At 43.3% G+C, this 15856-nt stretch overlaps 1 protein-coding gene across 4 annotated transcripts in view; it reads left to right on the top strand.

The window, feature by feature from the left end:
• The window catches only part of MYO3A (myosin IIIA), a 233885-nt gene that overhangs the window by 77714 nt on the left and 140315 nt on the right, over positions 1–15856 (top strand). For all 4 annotated transcript variants that reach the window (XM_068235654.1, XM_068235657.1, XM_068235656.1 and 1 more), the window contains exons 10-12: positions 1772–1871; positions 6354–6470; positions 9859–9963. In XM_068235654.1, coding sequence (XP_068091755.1) covers positions 1772–1871; positions 6354–6470; positions 9859–9963 — 322 coding nt within the window. The remainder of the gene's footprint in view (positions 1–1771; positions 1872–6353; positions 6471–9858; positions 9964–15856) is intronic.

Raw genomic sequence — 15856 nt, forward strand, 5'->3', positions numbered from 1 at the left:
AGGATGCTGATGGTATGTTAATTAAGTCCATTATATCCAGGTACAGAAATGTGACTGAACTGAACAGTATGGCTAGGTGGAAATCTTTCATTACCTGCAATTGTGTTAATTGTTGTCCAGAAACTACTGTAGTTATCTCTTGTGCTATGCTATCTGCAGGGCTGCTCAAATCCGATCCGATCCGGGAGACATCTGAATAGTTCTATCCAGATATCTCCCAGTAAACCTGTGCGGGGTGGGCGGGGGTCAATCTTACCTGTCTGACGTCTTCTTCGGTCCGTCCCTCGGCGCCTCCCACGATGCAGTTCAAGCGGTGGTCACGTGATTACAAACACTTCTTCCTTCCGGGTTGAAGGAGGAAGTGTTTGTAATCACGTGACGCGCGTGGACCGCATCGTGGGAGGCGCCAAGGGACGGATGAAAAAGATGTCAGACAGGTTTGATTGACCCCCCCGCCCACCCCGCACAGGTTTACTGGGAGATATCTGGATAGCAACTATCCGGGTATCTCCCGGATCCGGATTTAAGCAGCCCTAGCTATCTGACATTACATTACAGCTTATACAGCTTACGGTAGTTCTCTTCCCTCCCCTCTGTAGGTTTACCTAAATAGCACGTTACCTCGCTTCCTTAAACTTAATGGTTTAGGTTAGCCATGGCGGAGGAAGGGTTACGTTTAGGTGGGTGGGAGGTTTGCCATGACTGGGACGGTCAAAGTTAGTCATGGGGAGGGGGTGGTTAAGGTTAGGCATGGGTAATGGGAGTAATCTGTGTGAGAATAGGCTTAGGTTTAGCCATAGTAAAACTATTAAACGTAAAAATGATTGTAAAATATCCGTATTAAATAATACTGATATTTTGAAATAATTTTTACGGTTTAACAGTAAATTATGCTACTATATCGAGCTTCCTTCCATTAATGTCTCCAAACTTGCTGTAATTTATCATATGAACATGTACCACTATTGGTGATGTCTCAAACATCTAGATCTGCCAGGTGATCTGTATGAAATGTTCGTTACTGAGAGTTCTATGCACAACTGCTTGCTTAGCAGTTGGAAAAAGACGTTATTTCCCACAATGCAACAAGGTTCACAGACAACAAACTGGCAGGACCATGTTCAGGACATCACACTGTGGGAGGGGTTTCACCACAATATCAGCCATACAGATGTCCCTGATGATTTTTTTTGAAAAAAGGTAAAGATTTGTCATGGGAAAGGAGGTATTGGCATGATGTTCAATCCTGGGTTAAAGTTCCTCTTTAAGTATAAACGCACTGTCATTTTAGAGTTTCCCATTCACATCAGCTTGGTTTAGTTGTCAGAATAAACAAATCAATGTCTGTCTGCTGTAGGTGTGAACCATGACCAACATTGTGCATGAAACCGAATGTCTTTTAATAAAATTTGTATTTATTCAAAGCGTACCTCGTTGCCAAGGCGTAGCCGACTTCAGCACCTGTGCGGTATTTTGCTAAGTATACAATGTGATTGCAAATGAGGTTCCTTCTATAGGCTGTAGATCCTTACCTCAGTGCTGTGCGTGAGCAAACAAATCGACTGCTCTCCTGCAAACAGCACTGACTAACTGTGTCCCCATCTATTTCACGCTCCTCAAAGCACCGACCTTTCTTTATCTTCTGAATGTGAAGACTTCATGATAACTGACCCTAACTTGCTGTCCTCTGGGTTCTAGTTCTGAAATGCTTGGTGATTCCATTCTGGTCAAGGTCAGACCATTAACGGGAAGTTCTCTGCTTGCTACTTAGGCATGAGCGGATTCATACCAAAAAGGGGATTTTCAGAAACTCTATGACACCGGACCAGAATGATGTGGATGACCTGGCAATCTTGGAGGTTCTTGAGGAGGTAGGACAGCAGAGAATACATTTTTTATCAGATGGTAGGCTTGAATTTGTGCGAGGATTGATGAGTTTTGCCTCAATGCAACTGATTCTAATGGGTGGAAGGTGGGTAAAGGGAGCCAAGCACCACTTTTTTTCCCTGCAGTTCCTCCTGGTTTCTAATAGCTATAGGAGCTGCCATGTTCTCCCCTTCCCTTTCTAGCTGCATTTATTTATCCAGGGGCAAGTGTGAAGATGGCATCTGTGACTTCTCTAAACTCATTGAAGCACAGTTTGTTGTCTCCCCACCCACCACTGATGAAAACTTTTGTTTGCTCTCTGCTAATGTGTGCAATAAAATAATTATGCCACTCTCTATCTGCCTGAAATTTCTGTGGTCGGGCAGGTCTCAGATGTAGTATAATAAAACCCACTGCTAAACCTTTAAATGTAAAAAGGAGAGGTAAAATTGAAGTTTTTTTTTTTATTAATGAGGCACATTGTTAGTATTAAGTAATGTACTATTAATTAATTAATGTAATGTGCTGTTGAGATGCTCTGGGTGCTAAAAATGATGGTTGGTTCACTTAAAGATGCTGTCCACCCCAATCTGCTTGTATTCCCTTTGTGTTTGGGAGTGTTTTCTCTGGCTGCTATATCTTCCGACTACAACCCAAGAAGCACTGGCAAGTTAAAGAGATACTGACGTGAAAGGGAGATGGAGGCCTACATTTATTTTAAAGGGAAGGTTCACAGTCCCTAAAAAAAAAATGCTAATCCACTTACCTGGGGCTTCCTCCAGCCCGTGGCAGGCAGGACGTGGCCCTCGGCGCCGCTCTGCAGGCTCCCGGTCTTCTCCGGTGGCGCACCCGACCTGGCCAAGCCGGCTGCCAGGTTGGGCTCTTCTGCGCTCCAAAATGCGCCTCATGCGGGCGCGCTGACATCATCGGACGTCCTCCGGGCTGTACTGCGCAGGCCTTCCCTTTAAACATTACCGGTTGCCTGGCAGTCCTGCTGATCCTCTGCCTCTATTACTTTTGGCTGTAGACCCTGAACAAGTATGCATATGAGATATTTCTGACAAAAATCTGACAAGATTAACTGCATGCTTGTTTCAGGTTTTCTTCACACACTACTGATGCATGAAAGACTAGCAGCACGGAAGGTAACCAGTATTGTTTAAAAGGAAATAAATATGGCAGCCTCCATATGTCACTGACCTAGGGTTTCCTTTAACTGCATTCTCTCCAAATTAGCATAGACTGTGGTACGACATTAAGTTGTGTGAGCTTTCCTGAGGACTATTAGTAACATTAATTCTTCAGTGTACTATATAGAGCATCAGATAAAATGTATAATCACTAAACAGGTGTATAATGATACTACTACTAATAATAAATATCTAATTCTTTTCTACAAATGTCCTTTACATTGCACTCATTATTGTCCAATCCAAATTGAATGTGTGTAATGCACCCTTAGGGCTCATTCACACTATGGGCTTGATTTACTAAGACAAATAGCATGCCTTATCAGCTATAACACACCTTATCAAAGTTAACACGCCTTATCAAAGTAGCATAGCGAGCGCTACGAGCTTATGGCAATGACGAGAGCTCCACTCGTCCTGCCCTGAGCCCCTGCGGGTTTGTAGCGCTCGCTATGCAGCTCTGATAAGGCGTGTTAACTTGGATAAGGTGTGCTATTTGTCTTAGTGAATCAAGCCCAATGTGGGTTGCAGTGAATTTTGAATCAATGCACATAGGGCTTGATTCACAAAGTGGTGCTAACTGTTAGCACGCTTGTGAAAAGCCCCTTATCACGCCAAAAGATGCTTAGGGCACACTAATTAGCGCTCGCGCGCAAAGTCCGGTGCGTGCAAAATGTCACATTGCCGTGCGATGAAAATGGCGCACCCGATGCGCCTATAATGGCGCATTGGGTGCCACCTTAACGTCACACTATGCGGCCTGAATCACCTTTCTGCATGCTAACTACTTAGCACTCTAGTTAGCACACCCAAAGCCTTAAGGCATGCTAACTAGGTTAGCACCAAATAGTGAATCAGGCCCATAGTGTGTGTTTCACATGGTAACAGGAAAGTCCATAGAATTTCATTTTATCATTCAAACTACAACAGTGAGCTGCTGTGCAGTGCATTTTAACTCATCAGGAGTGATTACAATTCATATAAAATGCATGGAATTGCACAGCATTGCTGTGAGAGAACGCGGAAAAGCCACCGCGTGTGCTACTGAGGAGGCAGCTGATTCCGCGTCCAATGCGGCGGTTTGCACGCGGAAGCGTGTGTCTGGTAGCAGGGCAGAACGCAGAAAAGCCGCCGAATGCAACAACAGTAAGGCGGCTGGTTCCGCGTCCAGCGCGGCAGTTTGCACGTGGCAGCGTGTGTCTGGTGTGGCTGAGTCTGTTAGTTCACACAGGCTTAGGAATACGCGCGCGCGCTGAGAGGCAGAATTCTTTTACTGGGCAGAGAGAGTCAGCTGATCACGCCGATCAGCTGACTCCAGAGCAGGATACTATTGGTTGATCAATTAGGGATGGTGCTGGAGAGCACTACTCCATATATAGTTACTGCTGGCCAGTTGCAAGTGGTCTGCTGTTGCGAACACTACGTGGAAGCACTCAGACCTTAGTCAGATCCAACAGTGTGTTTGAACCAGGTGGACCTGGGAATTCACACTGAGCCAGATTACTTGAACTGTTATTCTGTTTATGCTTAAGGGGATACTGTAGGGGGGTCTTTGGAAAATGAGTTGAACTTACCTGGGGCTTCTAATGGTCCCCCGCAGACATCCTGTGCCCGCGCAGCCACTCACTGATGCTCCGGCCCCGCCTCCGGTTCACTTCTGGAATCTCTGACTTTAAAGTCGGAAAACCACTGCGCCTGCGTTGCCGTGTCCTCGCTCACACTGATGTCACCAGGAGCGTACTGCGCAGGCACAGACCATACTGGGACTGTGCAGTACGCTTCTGGTGACGTTAGCGGGAGCGAGGACATGGCAACGCAGGCGCAGTGTTTTTCAGACTTTAAAGTCTGAAATTCCAGAAGTGAAATGGAGGCGGGGCCAGAGCATCGGTGAGTGGCTGCGCGGGAACAGGATGTCTGCGGGGGACCATTAGAAGCCTCGGGTAAGTTCAACTCATTTTACCCCGACCCCCCTACAGTATCCCTTTAAGCTAGTTCCAGGGTGTAGAGTCCAAGGACCTCACACCCAGACTAGGGAACTGTATTATCATCTGTGTTATACTCCAGACTAGTTCCAGGGTGCTGAGACCACAGACCTCGCACCTAGACTAGGGAACTGTATTATCATATGTGTTATACTCCAGACTAGTTCCAGGGTGCTGAGACCACGGACCTCGCACCCAGACTAGGGAACTGTATTATCATCTGTGTATACTCCAGACTAGTTCCAGGGTGCTGAGACCACGGACCTCGCACCCAGAATAGGGAACTGTATTATCATTTGTGTTAAACATCAGACTAGTTCCAGGGTGCTGAGACCACGGACCTCGCACCCAAGACTAGGGAACGTGTGCGATCATTTTGTTATACATCAGACTAGTTCCGGGGTGGAGAGACCATGGACCTCACACCCAAACTAGGCATTGTTTGATATCTGTTATGACTTATTGCTTTCCTGACTATTCCTCTGTCCTCTGATTCGGTACCTCACATATCTGATATTCCGTTGCCAGACCCTGCTTGCCTTGGATACCGAATCAGCCTTCTGTCTTTGTACTTTATCTGTCCGTGTGTTACCGACCAGGCATGTCCGACCTCGAGAGCTATCTCTCCTCTTAAAAGATAGTCTCCAGATCAGATAGTGACATCCACCTTCAGGTGTCACTCACTCTCTGACCCTTCCTGTCTCCAGCCTGACTCTACCCCTTGGAGAGTCACAGGCTGCTGGAAGGTTCCCGTGCTCTCAGAGCAGTGTTCCTTACTGCCTATTATCACCTGCCCAGCAGGTGCATTACTCAAAGTACTACTGTTACACCAAACACTTACATACCCATAGGTGTCCAGAGGTTAGTAATATATCTGTATTATCGGTGATTCTGCAGATCATCAATAATCAGGTATATATCTGCATTCTTGGTGATACTGCAGATCACCAATAATCAGATTCTCTCTGCGTGCTGACACCAATCGTTACAATTGCAACTCACAAACCCATTCATGAGTTTTTATTCATGCATTTTAATCCATTTCAACTCACTAACTAGTGTAAATGAGCCCTTAGGGAACTTTCAGACATGCACATTTTCAGACATGTAGTCCCCTGCATGCATCTCAAACTACCATGATTTGCAATCCCAGAAAATTTTCAAAAACATGTAGGATTTGCTCAATTACTTTGGGGCCCCATTGTTTTCTAGTCCTGGAGAACCTTGGAAAATCAGGCCAATAATAACCATATAATTTACAAATTCAGTATGTATTGTTCTGCTTGGACTTGATTATTTTTATTCTGCGTTGCAGAATTCTGTGACGGACCAGCTACAGCAGCGCTACAACAGGGATCAGATATATACTTATGTTGGGGACATTCTTGTTGCTGTCAATCCCTTTCGGAATCTGGACCTTTATTCATCTCAGGTTTGCATTTTTTATATTTACGGTATTCTGTCTGAGAATTGGTGAAAAATATACAGTATATACTCAACTATTAAGTCTAGAAATGTAGGTCTGACTCACTAAATAAAAGTATAGGGGTCGACTTATACATGAGTCATGAGCAACACTGAGCACACTGAGTAACTCACTGCTAAGTGACACTTTCTTGATAAAGGAAATGCCAAGAAAACACAGGACTATAAGTCCTGGCCACAACAATTAATAAGAAAAAGGGGCCGGGGGAGGGAATTACTGGGCTGCAGGAAGGGGAGGGAATAATTGCAGCACTTGGGGGCCTGTAGGCATTATTGGCTGCATGTATGGGACAGGAGGGGTTAATGGCTGCAATACTGTATGCAGTGCAGTTAACCCCTCCTGGTCCCCAAGTGCAACCATTAACTTTACTGGGTAGACTTATACTTGAGTAAATCAAAATTTCCAGATTAAGAGGGTTAAGTACTGGAGTTGTCTTATAAATGAAGTCAACTTACCGTACATTTGAGTATATAAGTGTAAATAAATAAAAGAACTAAGAAGGCATCTAAAGGAGATAAAACAAAGATTTTCATTTAGTACATCTTTGGCCAGATCATTCTGGTGTTATTAGTTTTTTGGAGCTGAAGGAAATTAGAGAACATAAATGATCCTACAGACCTAGGCCTGGATTAAGGAACATTTCCTTGACAATAGATGGCAAAAGATTTCCATCTGGGGTCCTAATGCAGCACGAAACAAATTTCTGAAAGGTGAGCTAATTAGTGCTGCTAGTAAACACTTGTAAAGCAAGAGTTTTCTACTGAACCCATGCTGGGTGTCTATTATTATTATTAGTAGTAGTAGTATTAATTATTTATTCATTGTATTTATACAGCGCCATCATTTGGCATTGCCGTGTAGGATCACTATTGTACTTTAAAAATCTCCAACCTTAGAGAAAGTTAATAAATCATGTCCACTGCATTCTCTTCTAATTATGTGTCCAGAATTTCATATTTTTTTAAGCATGATCAGACTTAAAGGACTACTGAAGTGAGAAATATATGGAGACTGCCATATTTATTTCCTCTTATACAATACCAGTGGCCTGGCAGTCCTGCTGATCTATTAGGATGCAGTAGTGTCTGAATAATGTCAGAAACAAGCAGGAAACTAATCTTTCAGATATAACAATAAAAACATGTCAGAAACACCTGATCTGCTGCATGCTTGTTCAGGGGCTATGGCTAAAAGTATTAGAGGCAGAGAATTAGCAGAATAGCCAGGCAACTGGTATTGCTTAACCATTTACCGACAACCTATCGTATGAAAACGTCATGCTTACCGCTATTAACGGCAACATGACGTTTTAATACGTCGCGCATTCCCGCCACTGCTACCGCCGTGTGCGCGCCGCTACCGCCGCCATTACCGTCGGGATCCCGTGCTGGGTGATTGGGGAAGAAGACCGAACGGTCCTCTACCCAATCGCAGTGCCTGGAGTGAATGGACGTGACCGCGAACAGCGGCTACGTCCATTCACATAAACAGGAAATGTAACAGTTTAATAAAGTGTAAAAAAAAAAAAAAAGTGAACACGTCCTATGAGTGTTCACTAGCGCCATCTTGTGGCCAAAAAGTATATTACACCTACAAAATACATACATTTTCAAGTATATACACATCATTAATAAAATTACACTTCCAACCCTCCCTCCCAAAAAAACACTTGTAAAAAAAAAAAAATCAGCTTAAAAAAAATAAATAAATAGTTGCCTTAGGGACTCAGCTTTTTTTATTCTATATTTTATGGGGGAAAATTAATTTTAATTTATTACATAGGGGCTTGTAATTATGGCCAGAACAAACAGAAAAATAACCACTTATATTTCAAAATAATATACTGTCGCCATACATTGTGGTAGGGACATAATTTAAACGGTTTAATTATCGGGACCACTGGGCAAATAAAACGTGTTTGTTTTATCCACAGGAGAATGTTTAATTTTAAAACTATAATGGCTGAACACTGAGAAATAATGATTTTTTCTTTTTTTTCTCTTTTTCTCATTAAAATGCATTTAGAATAAAAAAATTCTTAGCAAAATGTACTATCCACAGAAAGCCTAATTGGTGGCGAAAAAAACGAGGTATAGATCATTTTCTTGTGATAAGTAGTAATAAAGTTATTAGGGAATAAAAGGGAGGGGCGCTGACAACTGAAAATTGCTCTGGTCCGTTAGGATAAAAACCCTAGGGGGTGAACTGGTTAAAAGGAAATAAATATGGCAGCCTCGATATCTGTCTTGCTTCAGTGGGCCTTTAACATGCATAGATACAGTTATCTGTTTGGTTCTTAACCTCCCTGGCGGTAAGCCCGTGCTGAGCACGGGCTATGCCGCCGGGAGGCACCGCTCAGGCCCCGCTGGGCCGATTTGCATAATTTTTTTTTTTGCTGCACGCAGCTAGCACTTTGCTAGCTGCGTGCAGTGTCCGATCGCCGCCGCTACCCGCCGATCCGCCGCTATACGCGTCGCCGCAGCTGCCCCCCCTCCCAGACCCCGTGCGCTGCCTGGCCAATCAGTGCCAGGCAGCGCCGTGGGGTGGATCGGAGTCCCCTTTGACGTCACGACGTCGATGACGTCGGTGACGTCATCCCGCCCCGTCGCCATGGCGACGAGGGAAGCCCTCCAAGAGATCCCGTTCTTTGAACGGGATCTCTTGATCTCCGATCGCCGGCGGCGATCGGAGGGGCTGGGGGGATGCCACCGAGCAGCGGCTATCATGTAGCGAGACCTCGTCTCGCTACATGAAAAAAAATTTTTTTTTTTAAAAAAAAACGTATTTGCTGCCCCCTGGCGGATTTTTACAAACCGCCAGGAGGGTTAAAGCAAACCTAAAACCCCAAAAAAAACTTATGATATAATGATGAATTGTATGTGTAATATGGATAATGAATAGAACATTAGTAGCAAAGAAAAGAGTCTCATATTTTTATTTCCATTTATATAGCTTTTTTTTTTATAACATTGCATCATTCTGTCACACTGGCAGTTTGAAAACCACACTCTGTCTTTTAAGCTATAAAACAAAACAGAAATAATGACCCTTTGAACTTTCCTGTATTAAAACCTTATCTCAAGCTGTCTCTCACTGTTTCTTGGCTGTTTAAGAGCTTCAGAAAACAGGAACTGTATTGGTCTCAATGAAGTGCTTACATCTGAGAGCCCCATGAAAGTTTTGCTATGGGGCCCGATGATCTCTAGGTACACCACTGCTTCCAAGACACCCAATATTTTTAGTTTTTGCAGGGACTACTACTATAACGCTGTGCTGCAATATGCAGTCTTGTGATTGATGCCAACACTCGATAATGCCGTCTGTCTTCCTGCAGCATGGACAAACATACATTGGAGCAAAGAGGACAGCCAACCCGCCACACATCTTCGCTGTAGCTGACATAGCTTATCAGTCCATGGTCACTTACAATTCAGATCAGGTAAGTGTTTATCAGCTACACATTTCCGTCACAGCAGATTCCAGACAACCAGTACTTCGGATGGACGGCAAATGACGCGTTTCTGCAGATATCAGAATCATCCATTCACGGGTCTCAGTTATCTGAATAGTGTCTTTCATTAGAACCACTCAGCTGTCTTATTCTATTGTGATTCAAATTGTTACCTTCCGGCTGTCACTTACCTCTGAGTCGTATGGGCTGTTCATGCAGCAAAACATAACAAAACGAATTCTTAAGAAAAGGACTTCTTCTGTTAAATGAGGTTTGCATTCTGTGCTGTCGTACTGGTGTAATGATTTTCAGTCCTTTAACCACTTTGCATCCACACTTTGTTTCCCCCGTATGGACCAGAGCAGCTTTGACATTTTAGCTATGTCCCTATTTAATCAGCAATAATGTTACCTCTACTCATGACGCCTAAATTAAATATTTTTTTTTTTTTCAAGACTAACTAGGCTTTCATTGTATGGCATTTTTCCCTCGAATAATTTTGTTTTCTATGCATTTTAATAGGGAAAAGTGGGAAAATAGAAAAAACACATTATTTTTCAGTTTTACCAATCCCAATTTAAAAATAAAAAGTGCTATTGTAGTAGATAAAAACACAGATTTTGTTTGGCTAATCTATTTCTACTGTTTATCACAAAACTTACATTACGCCACACAATTTGTGGCGAGGATATTTGATTCTGAAATAATGCTACAGTGTGTATTTTTCACTATGAACTGAGAAAGTAAAAATATTATTTGTAATAGTAAAAATCAATCTTATTGGCTTTGGGAACATATATTTCCTTTCACTAATTAGTGCTGCAGCAGATAGTGCTGGAGATTTGCACAGGAGCAAGCCCAATCGTGCACAGCACTGCTTCAGCTACAAAACGTATATCTACGTCCTCGTGGCTTAGATGAAGTCACAGAGGACGTAGATACTGTATACTGTAGTGGTGGAAAAAGTGTTTAAATGGAACCTGAGGTGAGAGTGATATAGAGGCTGCCATATTTCCTTTTAAACAATATATGATGCCCTCAGTCTTGTTGATCTTCTGGCATCAGTAGTGTCTAAGTTACAACCCTGACACAAGCATGCAGCATCTGATCTACTACAGTTGTGTTCAAAATTATTCAACCCCCACTGAAATTGAGTGTTTTGGCCAGTTTGACATTGATTTTGATAATTTTAGTCATCTTGTTTACAATTAAATCAAAGAGGCACTTGTAAGTCAGACAAATATAACATAACATTTATAATGAAATAACCACAAATGTCTTTTCTGTGCTCACATCATTATCAGTTTTATTTAACCCCTAAGTGACATTCATTCTTAGTACTTAGTACAACATCCTTTTCGAGTTATGCATCACATTTTAATCCAATATCTCCTGGTACTGAAGAGAATTCATGGTACCTTGCACACGCTGAAGCTTCCCTGTACCTGTCCTGCACAAGCAAAACAACCCCAAAGCATGATTGACCTCCTGCCATGCTTCACAGTAGGCAAGGTGTTCTTTTCTTCATAGGCCTTGTTCTTCCTCCTCCAAACATAGCGTTGATCCATGGGCCCAAACAGTTCTAATTTTGATTCATCAGTCCACAGAGCACTATCCCAAAACGTTTGTGGATTGTCCACAAGACTTTTGGCATGCTGCAGTCGACTCTTCTTATTCTTTGGAGACAGCAAGGGGGTGCGCCTGGCGTTCTGGCATGGAGGCCTTCATTACGCAGTGTGCGCCTTATTGAAACTTCAGTACCCGCATCTGACAAATCTTTTTTCAGTTCCTCAGCAGTCACATGGGGACTTTTCTCCACTTTGCGCTCCAGGTAGCACACAGCAGTCGAAGTCAGCATCTTCTTTCTGCCACGACCAGGTAGCGTTTCAACAGTGCCCTTTGCCTTGAATTTGCGAATTATGCTTCCTATGGTGTCTCTTGGTATGTTTTAACATCTTTGCAATCTTCTTATAGCCATTGCCCTTCATGTGAAGAGAAATCACCTCTTTTCTTGTCTTCCTGGACCATTCTCTTGACTTCACCATGTTTGTAAACACACTAGTAAATGTCTAGAAGGAGCTGAGTATCACAGTCATTTTAAATCTGCCTAGTTGGTGCTTATTATGCTTGATTGCTGCTCGATAACATCCACAGGTGTTTTCAATACCTGATCGAAAACACTTGAATGAACCTCTGTTCTTAAGAGTGGTAGTCTTTAAGGGGGTGAATAATTGTTTCAATGAAAAAATCACACACACAAAAAAAAAAAAAAACATTTAATACTGTATTACAAAAACAATTGATGTCATTTTAGTTGCATTTGGTTCTTTAAAAAGTCCTTGCAAGATATCATTCTGAACACAATTACAAATGTACACTAAATTCCCTAAAACCCTTTACAGCATTGGGGGTTGAATAATTTTGAACACAACCGTACATGCTTGTTCAGGGTGTATGGTGAAAAGTATTCGAAACACAGGATCAATGGGTAGGCAAGAAACTTGCATTAATTAAAAAGAGATAAATATAGCAGCCTCCATATACCGCTCACCTCGGGTTCCCTTTAAGGCCGGTTTTATACCTGAGGATAGTGTTGCAGTGTGATGTGCAGCCCCCCCCCCCCTTGCATCCTAACGCCAAAAAAGCGATTTGCAGGACCCTGGGGCAGAGCGCAATTTGGGGGAGAAGGTGAGTGCTGCCCCATATCCATTAATACTCTCATTGCTGTGTCACGTTTCCTGTTCTGAGCAGGAAACGTGATCCTATGAGATCCGGGGCACTTTTGGGCATTCCAGCCTAAAACTGGGTGGAGCCATGCACCAGAATGTGGGTGTGGTCATGGGTGGAGTCAAATTTACATGAACTTAACAGTGGTCTAATTAGGCCCTCCCAGCAAAATGATATTGGATGACCCCCCCCCCCCCCTCTCCATTAATACAATAAATAAATGCAGCATATCACATAGATAAGCAGTGCCACTTAAACATAGCTAGGCAAAGTTACCTGGCTTCTGTGCTGGCTCGTCTCGCTTTCTGCTGGGTGGGCTGGCCTGCTGCCAGGTTGTCTGGCAGTCCCCTCCATACCATTCCCTGGCCTTCTAGTGGACCCCTCCCCTGCTCCTATGGGCCTCCCATTGAGGCACCACAACTCCCAGCATGCACCCATAGATTAACCACAGCTCTCTACATACTCCTATAAAGGCACCACAGCACCCAGCATGGCACCACAGAACCCAACATGCCTCCAAAGAGGCACCACAGCACCCAGTATACCCCCCATTGATGCATCACAGCTCACAGCATGTCTGCCATTGAGGCATCACAGCTCACAGCATGCCTGCCATTGAGGCATCACAGCTCCCAGCATGTCCTCATAGAGACCCCACAGCTCTGACTATGCCTGGGGGACATTTGGGGTACCCCAGAATAGATCTGGGGCATTTGCCGCTGATCTTTGGGGCTAGTAACGCCCCTGGTACTGAGCATACATGCCAGTTGTCATATTTTTCTATTATTACATCATTTAGGCATCAGAATGAGTCATAATCATCGGTGATCTGCATATTTGCACATGAATGAAATATTGGAGCATTCTGCAAGACTCTCTTTTTGTTTGACTGATGACTCAGCATGTGCCCTCAGTGACTCAGCTAATCCTGTCTCTAATCTCTATCAATTCAGCACCAAGAATTATGATAATTGCGCTGAGATTAAGGCTCAGCCCGCAGGCAGGAAGATACAGATACTGAGGATGCATTCTGATTATTCCTTTTTCTCAAGAAAGTGTGGGAGTGTTTGTAGCAAAGGGTCCCTCTCCTATTAGAACTGTCTTAAAGATATCTTTTTAGCTATTGCATGGTTTTATTTTATATTTAACTACTTCCCTACCAGCAGTCTCTGCCCCCTTAAAGGGAACCAGAGACGAAGCACCCTTGTGTATTTTACCATATATATCAGTAAGAACATTAGAGAAAACACTTACCATGCTCTCTGTTTCATCCTCACTGCTAAAAGTGTCTGTTATCAGCTGTGATAAGAATCCTGGACTGAGCATTCAGTATGGCTTTGCAGGGAATAATTATAGCTAAGTCATTATAGCAGAGCCACAAGGGGGCAGGCTTGGGCTTGAAAAGACACCAGAGAGGACAGACTCAGCTATACATTTTCAGTAGCAAAGCTAGACTGAATGCTCAGTCGGGGTTTCTTATCAGAGGTGATAACAGTCAGATTAAACAGAGAACAATGAAACAAAGAGCAGATTAGGGGCCTGATTAACAAAGCGGTGCTAACAGTTAGCACGCTGGTAAAAAGCCCTTTATCACGCCTAAACTCAGTTTAGGCATGATAAATTTAGGTGTGATAAGTTTAGGTGTGATAAGTTTAGGCATGATAAGATTAGGTGTGATAAGTTTAGGCATGATAAGTTTAAGCGCCAACTGTGTTAGCACCGCAGTGCACAGCTGATCAAAAGTTTTACGCTAGCAAAGTCTGGTGCACTTCGTATAAAGTTTAATGGCGCTGCTTTGCGTGCGGGACTTTGCAAGCGATCTAAACTTATCTAAACTTATCATGCCTAAACTTATCACACCTAAACTTATCATGCCTAAACTTATCACACCTAAACTGGCTTTTCACCAGCGTGGTGCAATGGTTATTATGCCTAAAGTCTCTAACTGGGCTAGCACCGCTTTGTGAATCGAGCCCTAGGTGTTTACTGTCATGTTCCCACTGATTTATAAGGTAAAATACAAGAGGGTGCTTCATCTCTGGTTCTCTTTAAGGGGACCAGAGACTGCTGGAACAGTAAAAAGGCACCTACCGACGAATCGCCGCAATAATCTGCCGCTCCACGCGGTCACACCGCTCTGTCGCCTCCGCAGATCCCTCTCTCTGCCGTCCTTATGATGGCAGAGCTGTACAAGCAGGTCAGGAGCCACTTTCATTGGCTACTGATGCTGTCAATCAATGTAAGTCAATGGGATTGGCTTACAGTGATGACAGGGTCAGGAGCCAATGAAATCGGCTTCTGACCGTCTCACACAGCTCTGCCATCATATTGACGGCAGGGCGAGATCGGCGTGAGTGGCAAGAATCCGCACAGCCACAAGCAGGACATAGATTTCAACTGCCTTGGTCCGGATCCAGTTAAACATTTACAAAATAAATTAAATGTTTTGTTGTCTCTGCTCAGTGGCAGACTATTAAGTGTCCCTGAGTGCAAATACATGAACGTTTGGCCTTTTTCTATCTCTCCCATGCACTCAGAAGTTGAATTCTGTCAGGAAATATTTTATAGCTGTAATTTGCTTTTCAGTGATGTTAACTATATTTCCAACAAGAGAGAAGCTGTCACTTCCATGCCCTAAAAATAACTGTTTCAGGCAGCAAAGTAAAACAGCCTGGTTATTAATGTTTTACCCTCACACTTTGTACACTATAAATATTCTCCCAAGGTTTTTGTGTGGCTCTGGATGATGGGTAACAGTGTGCAGAGCAAGGAAAAAAGTGCAATGCTTTCCTTCTTCTCATAAAACAGGTGCTGTAGGAAACCTATTCACAAACATGCTTTACACATAGACTGACGTTTCAAAAATATCTGTGATGACACTGAAATACCCCGTATAACTGGGTGTACATATTATGCCTGGATATAAGTCCCTAAGGGACTGAGAAAAAGCGTAACTTCATTCTGATATGTATGCAATTTACATTTTCTAGAGCTCACCTAATTCACACTGGTTATAGTGGATGGGTGTAACAAAGGTGGGTGTGGCGTAATCTGTACAATGTGTCTATAAGTATATGAAAGAATGAAAACCTTGTAATGTGCGCTCACTGTTTAACATACAACCTAATATCGACAAATATACACATATATAGAG

Source organism: Hyperolius riggenbachi, chromosome 5, assembly GCF_040937935.1.
Source record: "Hyperolius riggenbachi isolate aHypRig1 chromosome 5, aHypRig1.pri, whole genome shotgun sequence".
Taxonomy (NCBI): Eukaryota; Metazoa; Chordata; class Amphibia; order Anura; family Hyperoliidae; genus Hyperolius; species Hyperolius riggenbachi.